This window comes from Heptranchias perlo, chromosome 21 (assembly GCF_035084215.1).
Source record: "Heptranchias perlo isolate sHepPer1 chromosome 21, sHepPer1.hap1, whole genome shotgun sequence".
Taxonomy (NCBI): domain Eukaryota; kingdom Metazoa; phylum Chordata; class Chondrichthyes; order Hexanchiformes; family Hexanchidae; genus Heptranchias; species Heptranchias perlo.
In genome coordinates, this window is record NC_090345.1 from 52,741,534 (window position 1) to 52,763,753 (window position 22,220).

A 22,220-nucleotide genomic window follows, 5' to 3' on the forward strand; every position below is an offset into this window, starting at 1 on the left:
AGATAAGGTGGTTAAGAAGGCATATGGAATACTTTCCTTTCTTGGCTGAGGCACAGAATATAAGAGCAGGGAGGTTATGCTGGAACTGTATAAAACACTAGTTAGGCCACAGCTTGAGTACTGTGTACAGTTCTGGTCACCACATTACAGGAAAGATGTAATTACACTAGAGAGGGGGCAGAGGAGATTTACGAGGATGTTGCCAGGACTGGAGAATTTTAGCTGTGAGGAAAGATTTGATAGGCTGGGGTTGTTCTCTTTGGAACAGAGGAGGCTGAGGGGAGATTTAATTGAGGTGTATAAAATTATGAGGGGCCTAGATAGAGTGGATAGGAAGGACCTATTTCCCTTAGCAGAAGGGTCAATAACCAGGGGGCATAGATTTAAAGTAATTGGGAGAAGGATTAGAGGGGAGCGGAGAATTTTTTTCACCCAGAGGGTGGTGGAGGTCTGGAACTCACTGCCTGAAAGGGTGGTAGAGGCAGAGACCCTCAACTCATTAAAAAAATCCCTGGATGTGCACCTGAAGAGCCGTGACCGACAGGGCTACGGACCAAGAGTTGGAAAGTGGGATTAGGCTGTGGCTCATATTCGGCCGGAGCGGACAATATGGCCGAATGGCCTCCTTCTGTGCCGTAAAATTCTATGATTCCATGATTTGAACAAGGGTGAAGATGTTCTTTCTTTCTTTTGTTCTTTCTTTCATCTTTCTGATAAAGAAGAGAGCAACCAGAGTCATTGAGGGGATGAAGAGATTGGATTATGAGGAGCGATTATGTAACTTGGGCATGTTCTCACTGAAAAAGAGAAGGTTGAGAGATGATATGATTGCTGCTTTTAGGTTCCTTGTTTTGGGTTTTACCCTGTTTGATCAACACGAGTCTCGCGACAGGGTCCAATCAACAAGATCTTCAACTAACTAGCTGTTCCAACCAATGCACGGACAGTTTCGTCCACATGTGCACAATACTGTGGGACACGCTCCTCCATTCTCTCTGGCCATGGTTTCCAATCTTTCCATCTGAAGTTCAGCTCTGAGTCGATCAGGACACAGTGGTTGCACATCATCTAGTTTAGCAGGGCAAGCTTCAAGGGAAGTGGGTAGAGTTGAAGCCAAGAATACAAAGCTTTGGGAAAGCAGCGGGAAAATGCTGGAATCCATTATTAAGGAAGTGGCAATGGGGTATTTAGAAAATCATAATATGATTAGGCAGAATCAACATGGTTTATGAAAGGGAAATCATGATTGACAAATTTATTAGAGTTTTTTGAGGATGTAACTAGCAGGGTAGATAAAGGGGAACCAGTGGATGTCGTATATTCGGATTTTCAAAAGGCATTCGATAAGGTGCCACATAAAAGTCTGTTATACAAGATAAGGGCTCATGGGATTGGGGGTAATATATTAACATGGATTGAGAATTGGGTAACGGACAGAAAACAGAGAGTGGGGATAAACGGGTCACTCTCAGGTTGGCAGGCTGTAACTAGTGGGGTGTCACAAGGATCAGTGCTTGGGCCTCAGCTATTTACAATCTATATTAATGACTTAGATGAAGGGACCGAGTGTAATGTATCCAAGTTTGCTGATGATACAAAGCTAGGTGGGAAAGTAAGCTGTGAGGAGGACACAAAGAGTCTGCAAAGGGATATAGACCGATTAAGTGAGTGGGCAAGAAGGTGGCAGATGGAGTATAATGTGGGGAAATGTGAGGTTATTCACTTTGGTAGGAAGAATAGAAAAACAGAATATTTTTTAATTGGTGAGAAACCATTAAATGTTGGTATTCAGAGAGACTTGGGTGTCTTGGTACAAGAAACACAACAAGTTAGCATGCAGGTCCAGCAGGCAATTAGGAAAGCAAATGGTATGTTGGCCTTTATTGCAAGGAGGTTGGAGTACAAGAGTAAGGAAGTCTTACTAGAGTTATACACAGCTTTGGTGAGACCTCACCTGGAGTACTGTGTACAGTTTTGGTCTCTTTATCTAAGGAAGGATATACTTGCCTTAGAGGCAGAGCAACGAAGGTTCACTAGATTAATTCCTGGGATGAGAGGGTTGTCCTATGAGGAGAGATTGAGTAGAATGGGCCCATACTCTCTGGAGTTTAGAATGAGAAGTGACCTCATTGAATCATATAAGTTTCTGAGGGGGCTTTGACAGGGTAGATGCTGAGAGATTGTTTCTCCTGGCTGGAGAGTCTAGAACTAGGGGGCATAGTCTCAGGATAAGGGGTCGGACATTTAAGATTGAGATGAGGAGGAATTTCTTCATTCAGAGGGTGGTGAATGTTTGGAATTCTCTACCCCAGAGGGCTGTGGATGCTGAGTTGTAAGGCTGAGATTGATGGGGATTGGGCGGGAAAGTAGATTGGAGATCTGATTGAATGGTGGAGCAGGCTTGAGGGGCCGAATGGCCTACTCCTGCTCCTATTTCTTATGTTCTTATGTTTTTGTGGGAGCCAAATAAAGTAGCTTTGTTTTTCTTGATGTTCAACTGGCGGAATTTCTGGCCCATCGATGGCCTAATGTTAAAAAGGTGGTCCCGACACCACAAGGGTAGTGATGGAATTGTGTGAGGTGATGGAGGGAGAGCTGGCCATTGTACATACACGTAGGTGGGAATATCGTCAGAGCTGCTCCCACTCCCCACCGTACACTGTTCACCAGTGTAACGAGGTTTCCACTGCTCTTGCGGAGAAGTTTCACTGGTGTAGTGTGAGCAGCTCTGAGGTGATGGAAATGGATCCACGTGGGTGGGTAATGGAGAGGGCGCCGTGCAGGAAAGGCAGGGGAAAGTGTTCCTGGTGATGTGCTGCTATCCTGGAACAGTGCAACCAAGTGAGGTCAGTCCCTGGAGGTGATCTACAGAGGAGAGGAGTTGGAAGAGGAGGGGTTAATGTGTCACAGTAATGGCTTTGATTAGGGTGGTTATTGCTGTGGGCAGGTCGGATACCAAACAAACAGAGAGTTATGGGATATGTTGTCATGGAGCAGGGTAACAACACTTTCAAAGAGCTTGGAGAGGAAAGGGAGGCTGGATATGGGGCAGTGGGTATTTAACGTGGAGGAATCAAATGCTTGTAGGAGGCAATGATAATGGCACTTGTGAAGGGGAGGGAATGGTGCCTGTACTATGGGAGGCATTTAGGATGTGAGTGGTCACTGGGTGAGGGGCGATAGTTGAATGTGAGGGGTTGGATGGGAAGGGGCTCGAGGGAGTGGGAGGTGGGGCAAGTGAACTGCCAAGGACTGAGGGGTGGATAGGGGAGAAGTTGCATAGCAATATGTGGTTGGGGATAACATGTATATGTGGTTGGGGATAACATGTATATGTGGTTGGGGATAACATGTATATGTGGTTGGGGATAACATGTATATGAAGTTGGGGATAACATGTATATGTGGTTGGGGATAACATGTATATGAAGTTGGGGATAACATGTATATGTGGTTGGGGATAACATGTATATGTGGTTGGGGATAACATGTATATGTGGTTGGGGATAACATGTATATGTGGTTGGGGATAACATGTATATGTGGTTGGGGATAACATGTATATGAAGTTGGGGATAACATGTATATGTGGTTGGGGATAACATGTATATGTGGTTGGGGATAACATGTATATGAAGTTGGGGATAACATGTATATGTGGTTGGGGATAACATGTATATGTGGTTGGGGATAACATGTATATGAAGTTGGGGATAACATGTATATGTGGTTGGGGATAACATGTATATGAAGTTGGGGATAACATGTATATGTGGTTGGGGATAACATGTATATGAAGTTGGGGATAACATGTATATGAAGTTGGGGATAACATGTATATGTGGTTGGGGATAACATGGAAACTGCAGCTTAATGAGAATTCAGTGAATCGGCCCTGATATTTGACAAATTTAATATTCATTTATTTCCTGACTAAACCAAGTCAGAACTTCTGAAGGAGGGGGATTCCTGCTGTGAGGTTTAATAACTTGGCTCAAAGCAAAGGCCCTGATGGGCCCATGGGATGTGGTCCCGCAGTGGGGCTTGTGATAGGACAGTCGAGACTTGGGTTTAATGCCCATCTCTATTTGGACCCTCGTGAGTCCATGTCTCATTTTTCTGCTTCACTCCCCTCTCACAGGCGAGAGAAAGAAGAAGAGATTAAGAAGAAGTTCCGGGAAGCGATGATGAAGGAGAAAGCCCGCGCTGTGGCAGGAAAGTGGAAGGAAGAGGCAGAGGACCGGAGAGCGGCAAAACTGGAGGAAGAAAAGATCCAGGAGGAGCTGCAGGTCAGAGCCCCTCGCCCCCCGAACCCCAACCCTTCACCCCCCGAACCCCAACCCTTCACCCCCCGAACCCCAACCCTTCACCCCCCGAACTCCAACCCTTCACCCCCCGAACCCCAACCCTTCACCCCTGAACCCAAACCCCTCACCGCTGAACCCAAACCCCTCACCCCTGAACCCCAACCCTTCACCCCTGAACCCAAACCCCTCACCCCTGAACCCCAACCCTTCACCCCTGAACCCAAACCCTTCACCCCTGAACCCAAACCCCTCACCCCTGAACCCCAACCCTTCACCCCTGAACCCAAACCCTTCACCCCCCGAACCTCAACCCTTCACCCCCTGAACCCCAACCCTTCACCCCCCGAACCCCAACCCTTCACCCCTGAACCCCAACCCTTCACCCCTGAACCCCAACCCTTCACCCCCCGAACCCCAACCCTTCACACCCCGAACCCCAACCCTTCACCCCTGAACCCAAACCCCTCACCCCTGAACCCCAACCCTTCACCCCTGAACCTAAACCCCTCACCCCTGAACCCAAACCCCTCACCCCTGAACCCAAACCCCTCACCCCTGAACCCCAACCCCTCACCCCTGAACCCCAACCCCTCACCCCTGAACCCAAACCCCTCACCCCTGAACCCCAACCCCTCACCCCCTGAACGCCAACCCCTCACTCCCATTCCATCAACCCCCGCCCCCTCTCTCGATTACCCCGCCCCCTCTCTCGATTACCCCGCCCCCTCTCTCGATTACCCCGCCCCCTCTCTCGATTACCCCGCCCCCTCTCTCGATTACCCCGCCCCCTCTCTCGATTACCCCGCCCCCTCTCGATTACCCCACCCCCTCTCGATTACCCCGCCCCCTCTCGATTACCCCGCCCCCTCTCTCGATTACCCCGCCCCCTCTCAATTACCCCGCCCCCTCTCGATTACCCCGCCCCCTCTCAATTACCCCGCCCCCTCTCAATTACCCCGCCCCCTCTCGATTACCCCGCCCCCTCTCGATTACCCCGCCCCCTCTCAATTACCCCACCCCCTCTCTCGATTACCCCGCCCCCTCTCTCGATTACCCCGCCCCCTCTCGATTACCCCACCCCCTCTCGATTACCCCGCCCCCTCTCGATTACCCCGCCCCCTCTCTCGATTACCCCGCCCCCTCTCAATTACCCCGCCCCCTCTCGATTACCCCGCCCCCTCTCAATTACCCCGCCCCCTCTCAATTACCCCGCCCCCTCTCGATTACCCCGCCCCCTCTCGATTACCCCGCCCCCTCTCAATTACCCCACCCCCTCTCTCGATTACCCCGCCCCCTCTCTCGATTACCCCGCCCCCTCTCTATTACCCCGCCCCCTCTCTCAATTACCCCGCCCCCTCTCGATTACCCCGCCCCCTCTCGATTACCCGCCCCCTCTCAATTACCCCGCCCCCTCTCGATTACCCCGCCCCCTCTCGATTACCCGCCCCCTCTCAATTACCCCGCCCCCTCTCGATTACCCCGCCCCCTCTCGATTACCCCACCCCCTCTCTCGATTACCCCGCCCCCTCTCGATTACCCCGCCCCCTCTCTCGATTACCCCGCCCCCTGTCCATTACCCCACCCCCTCTCGATTACCCCGCCCCCTCTCTCGATTACCCCGCCCCCTGTCCATTACCCCACCCCCTCTCGATTACCCCGCCCCCTCTCGATTACCCCGCCCCCTCTCTCGATTACCCCGCCCCCTGTCCATTACCCCACCCCCTCTCGATTACCCCGCCCTCTCTCTCGATTACCCCGCCCCCTCTCGATTACCCCGCCCTCTCTCTCGATTACCCCGCCCCCTCTCGATTACCCCGCCCCCTCTCGATTACCCCGCCCCCTCTCAATTACCCCGCCCCCTCTCGATTACCCCGCCCTCTCTCTCGATTACCCCGCCCCCTCTCGATTACCCCGCCCCCTCTCGATTACCCCGCCCCCTCTCAATTACCCCGCCCCCTCTCAATTACCCCGCCCCCCTCAATTACCCCGCCCTCTCTTGATTACCCCGCCCCCTCTCAATTACCCCGCCCCCTCTTGATTACCCCGCCCCCTCTCAATTACCCCGCCCCCTCTCAATTACCCCACCCCCTCTCAATTACCCCGCCCCCTCTCAATTACCCCACCCCCTCTCAATTACCCCGCCCCCTCTCAATTACCCCACCCCCTCTCAATTACCCCGCCCCCTCTCAATTACCCCACCCCCTCTCGATTACCCCGCCCTCTCTCTCGATTACCCCACCCCCCCTCTCTTTATTACCCGCCCCCTCACTTTATTACCCTGCCCCCTTGATTACCCCCCTCGATTACCCCGCCCCCTAGATTATCCCCCCTCGATTACCCCCCCTCGATTATCCAGCCCCCCCTCGATTATCCAGCCCCCTCCACCCTGTTGATTTCCCCAAACCCCTCGCCATGACCCCGCCCCCTCACCATGACCCCGCCCCCTCTCCATTACCCCACCCCCTCTCCATGACCCCGCCCCCTCACCATGACCCCGCCCCCTCTCCATTACCCCACCCCCTCTCCATGAGCCCGCCCCCTCACCATGACCCCGCCCCCTCTCCATTACCCCACCCCCTCTCCATGATCCCACCCCCTCACCATGACCCCACCCCCTCTCCATTACCCCACCCCCTCTCCATGAGCCCGCCCCCTCACCATGACCCCGCCCCCCTCTCCATTACCCCACCCCCTCTCCATGATCCCACCCCCTCACCATGACCCCACCCCCTCTCCATTACCCCACCCCCTCTCCATGATCCCACCCCCTCACCATGACCCCACCCCCTCTCCATTACCCCACCCCCTCTCCATGAGCCCGCCCCCTCACCATGACCCCGCCCCCTCTCCATTACCCCACCCCCTCTCCATGATCCCACCCCCTCACCATGACCCCACCCCCTCTCCATTACCCCACCCCCTCTCCATGATCCCACCCCCTCACCATGACCCCACCCCCTCTCCATTACCCCACCCCCTCTCCATGACCCCGCCCCCTCTCCCCCCTTCTCCTCGATTTCACGGATCGTGCAGAATGGATAAATCCATCGACCTTTGCCCTTTCTGCAGCTTTAATCAAGCACTGTTGACAGAATGATACAAATCACACACTGAACGGGCCGAAAATTCATTGAAAAAAGGAATTAAAAATTATGCTTTTCTCTATTAGAAAAGAGAAGAAGAGGAGAGGCAGCAGGGAGAGGAAGTGATCCGGCAACAGGAGGTTAAACGGGCAAAGGAACTTTACATGAGCCTGAAACAGGCCCAACAGGACAACCAGCACAGTGAGAAGGATGAACTGGAGTGGCAGGAAATGTGTGAGTGTGTGAGCATGGCTCGGAGACACGACCGGGAAAGCTGCCTGTCTCTTTACATCTGGTGCTGGGTGGGCCAAGGTCAGGGGGAAGGACTTTGGAACTGTCCAACGAACCCCCAGAAACCATACACTTCACTCTGTCGAGCACTCGATACTTTGTACATCTCAGATGACTTAATCATTGGACGCAGGATATGCTGTGTGAGTCCAGGACCTCGAGGCCTCAGAGCTGAGGTGGGTCCAGGATCCATATCCTGAAAACGATGAAAAACGGTGCACGGCCGAGCTCACACTCTCACTCGTGTAACCGTTCACCAGGGTTAGAGGAGAAACCTCCAATAATCGAACAAGGAAAGAACGTTTTTCAGTCAAATTTCACCAATGGTTCAATAAACATTTTACACACCGCCTCAATAACACTTTACACACCGCCTCAATAGCACTTTACACACCGCCTCAATAACACTTTACACACCGCCTCAATAACACTTTACACACCGCCTCAATAACACTTTACACACCGCCTCAATAACACTTTACACACTGGCCTCAATAACACTTTACACACCGGCCTCAATAACACTTTACACACTGGCCTCAATAACACTTTACACACCGCCTCAATAACAATTTACACACCAGCATCAATAACACTTTACACACCGCCTCAATAACACTTTACACACTGGCCTCAATAACACTTTACACACTGGCCTCAATAACACTTTACACACCGGCCTCAATAACACTTTACACACTGGCCTCAATAACACTTTACACACCAGCCTCAATAACACTTCACACACCGCCTCCATAACACATTTTACACACTGGCCTCAATAACACTTTACACATGGCCTCAATAACACTTTACACACCGCCTCAATAACACATTTTACACACTGGCCTCAATAACACTTTACACATGGCCTCAATAACACTTTACACACCGCCCCAATAACACTTTACACACCGCCTCAATAACACACTTTACACACTGGCCTCAATAACACTTTACACATGGCCTCAATAACACATTTTACACACTGGCCTCAATAACACTTTACACATGGCCTCAATAACACTTTACACACCGCCTCAATAACACTTTACACACCGCCTCAATAACACTTTACACACTGGCCTCAATAACACTTTACACACCGCCTCAATAACAATTTACACACCAGCCTCAATAACACTTTACACACCGCCTCAATAACAATTTACACACCAGCCTCAATAACACTTCACACACCGCCTCAATAACAATTTACACACCAGACTCAATAACACTTTACACACAGCCTCAATAACAATTTACACACCAGCCTCAATAACACTTTACACACTGGCCTCAATAACACTTTACACAACGGCCTCAATAACAATTTACACACCGCCTCAATAACACTTTGCACACCGCCTCAATAACATTTTGCACACTGGCCTCAATAACAGTTTACACACTGGCCTCAATAACATTTTGCACACTGGCCTCAATAACACTTTACACACCGGCCTCAATAACACTTTACACACTGGCCTCAATAACACTTTACACACCAGCCTCAGTAACACTTTACACACCAGCCTCAAAAGCACTTTACACACCAGCCTCAATAACACTTTACACACCGACCTCAAAAGCACTTTACACACCAGCCTCAAAAGCACTTTGCACACCGCCTCAATAACACTTTACACACTGGCCTCAGTAACACTTTACACAATGGCCTCAAAAGCACTTAACACACCAGTCTCAATAACACTTTACACACCGACCTCAAAAGCACTTTACACACTGATCTCAAAAGCACTTTACACACTGGCCTCAATAACATTTTACACACTGGCCTCACTAACATTTTACACACCAGCCTCAATAACATTTAACACAACTGCCTCAATATCACTTTGCACACCGGCTTCATTAACACTTTACACACCAGCCTCAATAACACTTTACACAACTGCCTCAATAACACCATACACACTGGCCTCAGTAACACTTTACACACACATCTCAAAAGCACTTAACACACCAGCCTCAATAACACTTTACACACCGACCTCAAAAGCACTTTGCACACTGATCTCAAAAGCATTTTACACACTGGCCTCAATAACATTTTACACACCGGCCTTAATAGAACTTTACACACCAGCCTCAAAAGCACTTTACACACCAGCCTCAATAACACTTTACACACCAGCCTCAAAAGATCTTTACACACCAGCCTCAAAAGCACTTTACACACCAGCTTCAATAACACTTTACACACTGGCCTCAACAACATTTTACACAACATCCTGAAAAGCAATTTACACACCGGCCTCAATAACACTCTACACACTGGTCCCAAAAGCACTTTACACTTCGGCCTCAGTAATATTTTACACACCAGTCTCAATAACACTTTACACACCGGCCTCATTAACACTTTACACACCTGCCTCAATAACACTTTACAAACCGGCCTTAATAAAACTTTACACACCGACCTCAATAACACTTTACACACCGACGTCAAAAGCACTTTACACACCAGCCTCAAAAGCACTTTACACACCGCCTCAATAACACTTTACACACTGGCCTCAGTAACACTTTACACACAGGCCTCAAAAGCAATTTACACACTGATCTCAAAAGCACTTTACACACCAGCCTCAAAAGCACTTTGCACACCGCCTCAATAACACTTTACACACTGGCCTCAGTAACACTTTACACACCTGCCTCAATAACACTTTACACACCAGTCTCAACAACACTTTACACATTGACCTCAAAAGCACTTTACACATTGATCTCAAAAGCACTTTACACACCAGCCTCAAAAGCATTTTACACACTGGCCTCAATAACACTTTACACACCGACCTCAAAAGCACTTTACACACTGATCTCAAAAGCACTTTACACACCAGCCTCAAAAGCATTTTACACACTGGCCTCAATAACACTTTACACGCCGACCTCAAAAGCACTTTACACACTGATCTCAAAAGAACTTTACACACCAGCCTCAATAACACTTTACACACCGGCCTTAATAGAACTTTACACACCAGCCTCAAAAGCACTTTACACACTGCCTCAATAACACTTTACACACCGCCTCAATAACACTTTACACACCGCCTCAATAACACTTTACACACTGGCCTCAATAACACTTTACACACTGCCTCAATAACACTTTACACACCGCCTCAATAACAATTTACACACCAGCCTCAATAACACTTTACACACCGCCTCAATAACAATTTACACACCAGCCTCAATAACACTTCACACACCGCCTCAATAACAATTTACACACCAGACTCAATAACACTTTACACACAGCCTCAATAACAATTTACACACCAGCCTCAATAACACTTTACACACTGGCCTCAATAACACTTTACACAACGGCCTCAATAACAATTTACACACCGCCTCAATAACACTTTGCACACCGCCTCAATAACATTTTGCACACTGGCCTCAATAACAGTTTACACACTGGCCTCAATAACATTTTGCACACTGGCCTCAATAACACTTTACACACCGGCCTCAATAACACTTTACACACTGGCCTCAATAACACTTTACACACCAGCCTCAGTAACACTTTACACACCAGCCTCAAAAGCACTTTACACACCAGCCTCAATAACACTTTACACACCGACCTCAAAAGCACTTTACACACCAGCCTCAAAAGCACTTTGCACACCGCCTCAATAACACTTTACACACTGGCCTCAGTAACACTTTACACAATGGCCTCAAAAGCACTTAACACACCAGTCTCAATAACACTTTACACACCGACCTCAAAAGCACTTTACACACTGATCTCAAAAGCACTTTACACACTGGCCTCAATAACATTTTACACACTGGCCTCACTAACATTTTACACACCAGCCTCAATAACATTTAACACAACTGCCTCAATATCACTTTGCACACCGGCTTCATTAACACTTTACACACCAGCCTCAATAACACTTTACACAACTGCCTCAATAACACCATACACACTGGCCTCAGTAACACTTTACACACACATCTCAAAAGCACTTAACACACCAGCCTCAATAACACTTTACACACCGACCTCAAAAGCACTTTGCACACTGATCTCAAAAGCATTTTACACACTGGCCTCAATAACATTTTACACACCGGCCTTAATAGAACTTTACACACCAGCCTCAAAAGCACTTTACACACCAGCCTCAATAACACTTTACACACCAGCCTCAAAAGATCTTTACACACCAGCCTCAAAAGCACTTTACACACCAGCTTCAATAACACTTTACACACTGGCCTCAACAACATTTTACACAACATCCTGAAAAGCAATTTACACACCGGCCTCAATAACACTCTACACACTGGTCCCAAAAGCACTTTACACTTCGGCCTCAGTAATATTTTACACACCAGTCTCAATAACACTTTACACACCGGCCTCATTAACACTTTACACACCTGCCTCAATAACACTTTACAAACCGGCCTTAATAAAACTTTACACACCGACCTCAATAACACTTTACACACCGACGTCAAAAGCACTTTACACACCAGCCTCAAAAGCACTTTACACACCGCCTCAATAACACTTTACACACTGGCCTCAGTAACACTTTACACACAGGCCTCAAAAGCAATTTACACACTGATCTCAAAAGCACTTTACACACCAGCCTCAAAAGCACTTTGCACACCGCCTCAATAACACTTTACACACTGGCCTCAGTAACACTTTACACACCTGCCTCAATAACACTTTACACACCAGTCTCAACAACACTTTACACATTGACCTCAAAAGCACTTTACACATTGATCTCAAAAGCACTTTACACACCAGCCTCAAAAGCATTTTACACACTGGCCTCAATAACACTTTACACACCGACCTCAAAAGCACTTTACACACTGATCTCAAAAGCACTTTACACACCAGCCTCAAAAGCATTTTACACACTGGCCTCAATAACACTTTACACGCCGACCTCAAAAGCACTTTACACACTGATCTCAAAAGAACTTTACACACCAGCCTCAATAACACTTTACACACCGGCCTTAATAGAACTTTACACACCAGCCTCAAAAGCACTTTACACACTGCCTCAATAACACTTTACACACCGCCTCAATAACACTTTACACACCAGCCTCAATAACACTTTACACACCGGCCTCAATAACATTTAACACACTGGCCTCAAAAGCAATTTACACATCTGCCTCAATAACACTTTACACACCTGCCTCAATAACACTTTACACACCGGCCTCAGTAACACTTTACACACTGGCCTCAAAAGAACTTTACACACCAGCCTCAAAAGGATTTTACACACCGGCCACAATAACACTTTACACACTGGCCTCAATAACACTCCACACACCAGCCTCAGTAACACTTTACACACTGGCCTCAATAACACTTTACACACTGGCCTCAATAACACTTTACACACCACCTCAAAAGCACTTTACACACCAGCCTCAATAACACTTTACACACCAGCCTCAATAACACTTTGCACACAGGCCTGATTAACACTTTACACACCTGCCTCAATAACACTTTACACACCGGCCTCAATAACTCTTTACACACCAGTCTGAATAATAATTTAAACACTGTCCTCAATAATGCTTGACACACTGGTCTCAAAAACACTTTACACACCTGCCTCAATCATATTTTACACACCAGCCTCAAAAGCACTTTACACACCGGCCTGAAAAGCAGTTTACACACCGGCCTCACCAACATTTTACACACCAGCCTCAATAACATTGAACACACCAGCCTCAGTAACACTTTACACACCGGTGTCAAAAGCATTTTACGCAATGGCCTCAAAAGCAATTTACACACCAGCCTCAGTAACGTTTGACACACCAGCCTCAAGAACACTTTACACACCAGCCTCAATAACACTTTACACACCGGCCTCAGTAACATTTTACACACCGGCCTCAATAACACTTTACACACGGGCCTCAATTACACTTTACACACCAGCCTCAATAACACTTTACACACCGGCCTCAATAACACTTTGCACACCAGCGTCAATAGCACTTTATACGCTGGTCTCAATAACACTTTACACACTGGCATTGATAACACTTTACACACTGTCTCAATAACACTTTACACACTGGCCTCAATAACACTTTACACAACGCCTCAAAAGCACTTTACACACCAGCCTCAATAACACTTTATACACTGGCCTCAGTAACACTTTACACACTGACCTCGGTAACACTTTACACACTGGCCTCAATAACACTTTACACACCAGCCTCAAAAGCACTTTGCACACCGCCTCAATAACACTTTACACACTGGTCCCAAAAGCACTTTACACTTCGGCCTCAGTAATATTTTACACACCGGCCTCATTAACACTTTACACACCTGCCTCAATAACACTTTACAAACCGGCCTTAATAAAACTTTACACATCGACCTCAATAACACTTTACACACCGACATCAAAAGCACTTTACACACCAGCCTCAAAAGCACTTTGCACACCGCCTCAATAACACTTTACACACTGGCCTCAGTAACACTTTACACACAGGCCTCAATAACACTCCACACACCGGCCTCAATAACACTTTACACACCAGCCTCAATAACACTTTACACACCAGCCTCAATAACACTTTACACACTGGCCTCAATAACACTTTACACACCAGCCTCAATAACACTTTACACACTGGCCTCAGTAACACTTTACACACTGGCCTCAAAAGCACTTTATACACCAGTCTCAATAACACTTCACACACCGACCTCAAAAGCACTTTACACACCAGCCTCAATAACACTTTACACACCAGACTCAATAACACTTTACACACCAGCCTCAATAACACTTTACACACTGGCCTCAATAACACTTTACACACCAGCCTCAATAACACTTTACACACTGGCCTCAGTAACACTTTACACACTGGCCTCAAAAGCACTTTATACAGCAGTCTCAATAACACTTCACACACCGACCTCAAAAGCACTTTACACACTGGCCTCAAAAGCATTTTACACACTGGCCTCAATAACATTTTACACATTGGTCTCAAAAGCACTTTACACACTGATCTCAAAAGCACTTTACACACCAGCCTCAAAAGCATTTTACACACTGGCCTCAATAACATTTTGCACATTGGTCTCAAAAGCACTTTACACACCAGCCTCAATAACACTTTACACACCGGCCTTAATAGAACTTTACACACGGGCCTGAAAAGCACTGTACACACCGCCTCAATAACACTTTACACACCGCCTAAATAACACTTTACACACCGGCCTCAGTAACATTTTACACACTGGCCTCAAAAGAACTTTACACACCAGCCTCAAAAGGATTTTACACACTGGCCTCAATAACACTCCACACACCAGCCTCAGTAACACTTTACACACCGGCCTCAGGAATACTTTACACACTGGCCTCAATAACACTTTACACACTGGCCTCAATAACACTTTACACACCGCCTCAAAAGCTCTTTACACACCAGCCTCAATAACTCTTTACACACCAGCCTCAATAACACTTTGCACACAGGCCTGATTAACACTTTACACACCGGCCTCAATAACTCTTTACACACCAGTCTGAATAATAATTTAAACACTGTCCTCAATAATGCTTTACACACTGGTCTCAAAAACACTTTACACACCTGCCTCAGTAATATTTTACACACCAGCCTCAAAAGCACTTTACACACTGGCCTGAAAAGCAGTTTACACACCGGCCTCACCAACATTTTACACACCAGCCTCAATAACATTGAACACACCAGCCTCAGTAACACTTTACACACCGGTGTCAAAAGCACTTTACACACCGGCCTCAGTAACACTTTACACACCGGCCTCAATAACACTTTACACACCAGCCTCAGTAACATTTTACACACCGGCCTCAATAACACTTTACACACGGGCCTCAATTACACTTTACACACCGGCCCTCGAACCCACATTATACACCGGCCTCAAATACACTTTACACACTGGCCCCAGTAACACTTTACACACCGGCCTCAATAACACTTTACACACTGGCCTCAGTAACACTTTACACACTGGCCTCAATAACACATTACACACCGTCCTCAATAACACTTTACACACTGGCATCGATAACACTTTACACACTGTCTCAATAACACTTTACACACTGGCCTCAATAACACTTTACACACTGACCTCGGTAACACTTTACACACCGCCACAATAACACTTTACACACTGCCAAAATAACACTTTACACACTGGCCTCAATAACACTTTATACACTGGCCTCAGGAACACTTTACACACTGGCCTCAATAACACTTTACACACTGACCTCGGTAACACTTTACACACTGGCCTCAATAACACTTCACACAACGCCACAATAACACCTTACACACCGCCACAAGAACACTTTACACACCAACCTCAATAACACTTTACACACCACCTCAATAACACTTTACACACTGGCCTCAAAAGCACTTTGCACACCGCCTCAATAACACTTTACACACTGGCCTCAATAACACTTTACACACCGCCTCAACAACACTTTACACACCGCCACAATAACACTTTACACACCAACCTCAATAACACTTTACACACCAACCTCATTAACACTTTACACACCAACCTCAATAACACTTTACACACTGCCACAATACACTTTACACACCAACCTCAATTACACTTTACACACCGCCACAATAACACTTTACACACCAACCTCAATAACACTTTACACACCAACCTCATTAACACTTTACACACCAACCTCAATAACACTTTACACACTGCCACAATACACTTTACACACCAACCTCAATTACACTTTACACATCGCCACAATAACACTTTACACACTGGCCTCAATAACACTTTACACACCAACCTCAATAACATATAACAGACCTGCCACAGTAACACTTTACACACCGCCTCAATAACACTTTACACACTGGCCTCAATAACACTTTACACTCTGGCCTCAATAACACTTTACACACTGACCTCAATAACTCTTTATACACCACATCAATAACACTTTACACACTGGCCTCAATAACACTTTACACACTGGCCTCAATAACACTTTACACACCAGCCTCAGTAACATTTTACACACCGGCCTCAATAACACTTTACACACCGGCCTCAAAAGCACTTTACACACCGGCCTCAATAACACTTTGCACACCAGCATCAATAGCACTTTATACGCTGGTCTCAATAACACATTACACACTGGCCTCAATTACATTTTACACACCAGCCTCAAAAACACTTTACACACCGGCCCTCGAACGCACATTATACACCTGCCTCAAATACACTTTACACACTGGCCTCAAATACACTTTACACACTGGCCCCAGTAACACTTTACACACCGGCCTCAATAACACTTTACACACCGGCCTCAAAAGCACTTTACACACCGGCCTCAATAACACTTTGCACACCAGCATCAATAGCACTTTATACGCTGGTCTCAATAACACATTACACACTGGCCTCAATTACATTTTACACACCAGCCTCAAAAACACTTTACACACCGGCCCTCGAACGCACATTATACACCGGCCTCAAATACACTTTACACACTGGCCTCAAATACACTTTACACACTGGCCCCAGTAACACTTTACACACCGGCCTCAATAACACTTTACACACTGGCCTCAGTAACACTTTACACACTGGCCTCAATAACACTTTACACACTGGCCTCGATAACACTTTACACACTGGCCTCAGTAACACTTTACACACCGGCCTCAATAACACTTTACACACCGGCCTCAATAACACTTTACACACTGGCCTCAACAGCACTTTACACACCAGCCTCAATAACACTTTACAAACTGGCCTCAGTAACACTTTACACTCCGGCCTCTGTAACACTTTACACACCGGCCTCAATAACACTTTACACACCGGCCTCAATAACACTTTACACACTGGCCTCAACAGCACTTTACACACCGGCCTCAATAACACTTTACAAACTGGCCTCAGTAACACTTTACACACCGGCCTCAATAACACTTTACACACTGGCCTCAACAGCACTTTACACACCGGCCTCAATAACACTTTACAAACTGGCCTCAGTAACACTTTACACTCCGGCCTCTGTAACACTTTACACACCGGCCTCGATAACACTTTACACACCGGCCTCAATAACACTTTACACACTGGCCTCAACAGCACTTTACACACCGGCCTCAATAACACTTTACAAACTGGCCTCAGTAACACTTTACACACCGGCCTCAATAACACTTTACACACTGGCCTCAACAGCACTTTACACACCGGCCTCAATAACACTTTACAAACTGGCCTCAGTAACACTTTACACTCCGGCCTCTGTAACACTTTACACACCGGCCTCGATAACACTTTACACACTGGCCTCTGTAACACTTTACACACCGGCCTCGATAACACTTTACATACTGGCTTCAATAACACTTTACACACCGCCTCAAAAGCACTTTACACACCAGCCTCAATAACACTTTGCACACTGGCCTCAATAACACTTTGCACAACGCCTCAAAAGCACTTTACACACCAGCCTCAATAACACTTTACACACTGGCCGAAGGAACACTTTGCACACTGGCCTCAATAACACTTTACACACTGAACTCGGTAAAACTTTACACACTTGCCTCGGTAACACTTTACACACCAGCCTCAATAACATTTTACACACCGACCTCAAAAGCACTTTACACACCAGCCTCAAAAGCATTGGAAACACCAGCCTCAATAACACTTTACACACCGACCTCAAAAGCACTTTACACACCAGTCTCAAAAGCATTTTACACACTGGCCTCAATAACACTTTACACACCGGCCTTAAAAGCACTTTACGCACTGGCCTCAAAAGCAATTTATACACCAGCCTCAGTAACATTTTACACACCAGCCTCAAAAGCACTTTACACAACAGCCTCAAATACACTTTACACACCGGCCTCAATAACATTTAACACACTGGCCTCAAAACCACTTTACACACCTGCCTCAATAACACTTTGCACACCGGCCTCATTAACACTTTACACACCAGCCTCAATAACTCTTTACACACCAGTCTGAATAATAATTTACACACTGTCCTCAATAACGCTTTACACACCTGCCTCAATAATATTTTACACACCAGCCTCAAAAGCACTTTACACACCGGCCTGAAAAGCAGTTTACGCAATGGCCTCAAAAGCAATTTACACACCAGCCTCAGTAACAGTTTACACACCAGCCTCCATAACACTTTACACACCAGCCTCAATAACACTTTACACACCGGCCTCAATAACACTTTGCACACTGGCCTCGATAACACTTTACACACCTGCCTCAATAACATTTTACACAATGTCCTGAAAAGCAATTTACACACCGGCCTCAAAAGCACTTTACACACCAGTCTCAATAACACTTTATACGCTGGTCTCAATAATACTTTACACTCCGGCCTCAATAACTCTTTACACACCAGTCTGAATAATAATTTACACACTGTCCTCAATAACACTTTACACACCGGTGTCAAAAGTACTTTACACACCAGTCTCAATAACACTTTACACACCGACCTCAAAAGCACTTTACACACTGGCCTCAATAACACTTTACACACCGACCTCAAAAGCACTTTACACACTGATCTCAAAAGCACTTTACACACAAGCCTCAAAAGCAATTTACACACCGGTCTCAAAAACACTTAACACACTGGCCTCAAAAGCAATTTACACACCAGCCTCAATAACATTTTACACACTGGCCTCAATAACACTTTACATACCAGCCTCAAAAGCACTTTACACACCAGCCTCAATAACATTTAACACACCAGCCTCAAAAGCAATTTACACATTTGCCTCAATAACACTTTACACACTTGCCTCAATAACATTTTACACACTGGCCTCAATAACACTTTACACACCAGCCTCAAAAGCACTTTACACACCAGCCTCAAAAGCACTTTACACACCAGCCTCAATAACATTTAACACACCAGCCTCAATAACACTTTACACATCTGCCTCAATACCACTTTACACACTTGCCTCAATAACACTTTACACACTGGCCTCAATAACACTTTACACACTGGTCTCAAAATCATTTTACACACCAGTCTCAATAACACTTTACACACTGGCCTCAATAATACTTTACACACTGGCCGCAATAACACTTTGCACACTGGCCTCAGTAACACTTTACACACCGACCTCAAAAGAAATTTACACACTGGTCTCAAAAGCACTTTACACACCAGCCTCAAAAGCATTTTACACACCGGCCTCAAAAACACTTTACTCACCAGCCTCAATAACATTTAACACACCTGCCTCAATAACACTTTGCACACCGGCTTCATGAACACTTTGCACACTGGCCTCAGGAACACTTTACACACTGGCCTCAATAACACTTCACACACTGGCCTCAAAAGCACTTTACACACTGGCCTCAAAAGCAATTTACACACTAGCCTCAGTAACACTGTCTCAATAACACTTTACACACCACCTCAATAACTCTTTACACACCACCTCAATAACACTTTACACACCGCATTAATAACACTTTACACACTGGCCTCAATAACACTTTACACACTGGCCTCAATAACACTTTACACACCACCTCAATAACACTTTACACACCGCCTCAATAACATTTTGCACACTGGCTTCAATAACACTTTACACACTGGCCTCAATAACACTTTACACACCAGCCTCAATAACACTTTACACACCAACCTCAATAACACTTTACACACCAGCCTCAATAACACTTTGCACACCGCCTCAATAACATTTTGCACACTGGCCTCAATAACACTTTACACACTGGCCTCAAAAACACTTTACAAACTGGCCTCAATAACACTTTGCACACAACCTCAATAAAACTTTACACACCGCCTCAATAACACTTTACACACCGCCTCAATAACACTTTACACACTGGCCTCAATAACACTTTACACACCAACCACAATATCACTTTACACACCAGCCTCAATAACACTTTTCACACCGCCTCAATAACACTTTACACACTGGCCTCAATAACACTTTACACACCGGCCTCAATAACACTTTACACACCGCCACAATAACACTTTACACACCGCCACAATAACACTTTACACACCAACCTCAATAACACTTTACACACCTCCTCAAAAGCACTTTACACACCGCCTCAATAACACTTTACAAACTGGCCTCAATAACACCTTACACACCGGCCTCAATAACACTTTACACACCGCCTCAATAACACTTTACACACCGCCTCAATAATACTTTACACACTGGCCTCAATAACACTTTACACACCGCCTCAATAACACTTTACACACCGACTCAATAACATTTTGCACACTGGCCTCAATAACACTTTACACACCGCCTCAATAACACTTTACACACTGGCCTCAATAACATTTTGCACACTGGCCTCAATAACACTTTACACACCGGCCTCAATAACACTTTGCACACTGGCCTCAATAACATTTTGCACACTGGCCTCAATAACACTTTACACACCGGCCTCAATAACACTTTACACACCAGCCTCAATAACACTTTGCACACCAACCTCAATAACACTTTGCACACCGCCTCAATAACATTTTGCACACTGGCCTCAATAACACTTTACACACTGGCCTCAATAACACTTGACACAACACCTCAATAACACTTTACACACCGCATCAATAACACTTTACACACCAGCCTAAATAAAACTTTACACACCGCATCAATAACACTTTGCACACCGCCACAATAACACTTTACGCACCGCATCAATAATACTTTACACACTGGCCTCAATAACACTTTACACACTGGCCTCAATAACACTTCATACACCGCCTCAATAACACTTTGCACACCGCCTCAATAACACTTTACACACCAGCCTCAATAACACTTTACACACCGGCCTCAATAACACTTTACACACCAGCCTCAATAACACTTTACACACCAGCCTCAATAACACTTTGCACACCGCCTCAATAACATTTTGCACACTGGCCTCATTAACAGTTTACACACCGCCTCAATAACACTTTTCACACCGCCTCAATAACACTTTACACACTGGCCTGAATAACACTTTACATACCGGCCTCAATAACACTTTACACACCGCCACAATAACACTTTACACACCGCCACAATAACACTTTGCACACCGCCTCAATAACACTTTACACACTGGCCTCAATAACACTTTATACACCGGCCTCAATAACAATTTACACACCGCCTCAATAACACTTTACACACCGCCTCAATAATACTTTACACACTGGCCTCAATAACACTTTACACACCGCCTCAATAACACTTTACACACTGGCCTCAATAACATTTTGCAAACTGGCCTCAATAACACTTTACACACCAGCCTCAATAACAC

At 46.2% G+C, this 22,220-nt stretch overlaps 1 protein-coding gene across 1 annotated transcript in view; it reads left to right on the plus strand.

Annotated features, from left to right (window-relative positions):
• The window catches only part of LOC137340257 (SH2 domain-containing protein 4B-like), a 239,271-nt gene that overhangs the window by 61,552 nt on the left and 155,499 nt on the right, over positions 1–22,220 (plus strand). Inside the window, exons 6-7 of the mRNA XM_068002675.1 lie at positions 4,142–4,289; positions 7,477–7,624. Coding sequence (XP_067858776.1) covers positions 4,142–4,289; positions 7,477–7,624 — 296 coding nt within the window. The remainder of the gene's footprint in view (positions 1–4,141; positions 4,290–7,476; positions 7,625–22,220) is intronic.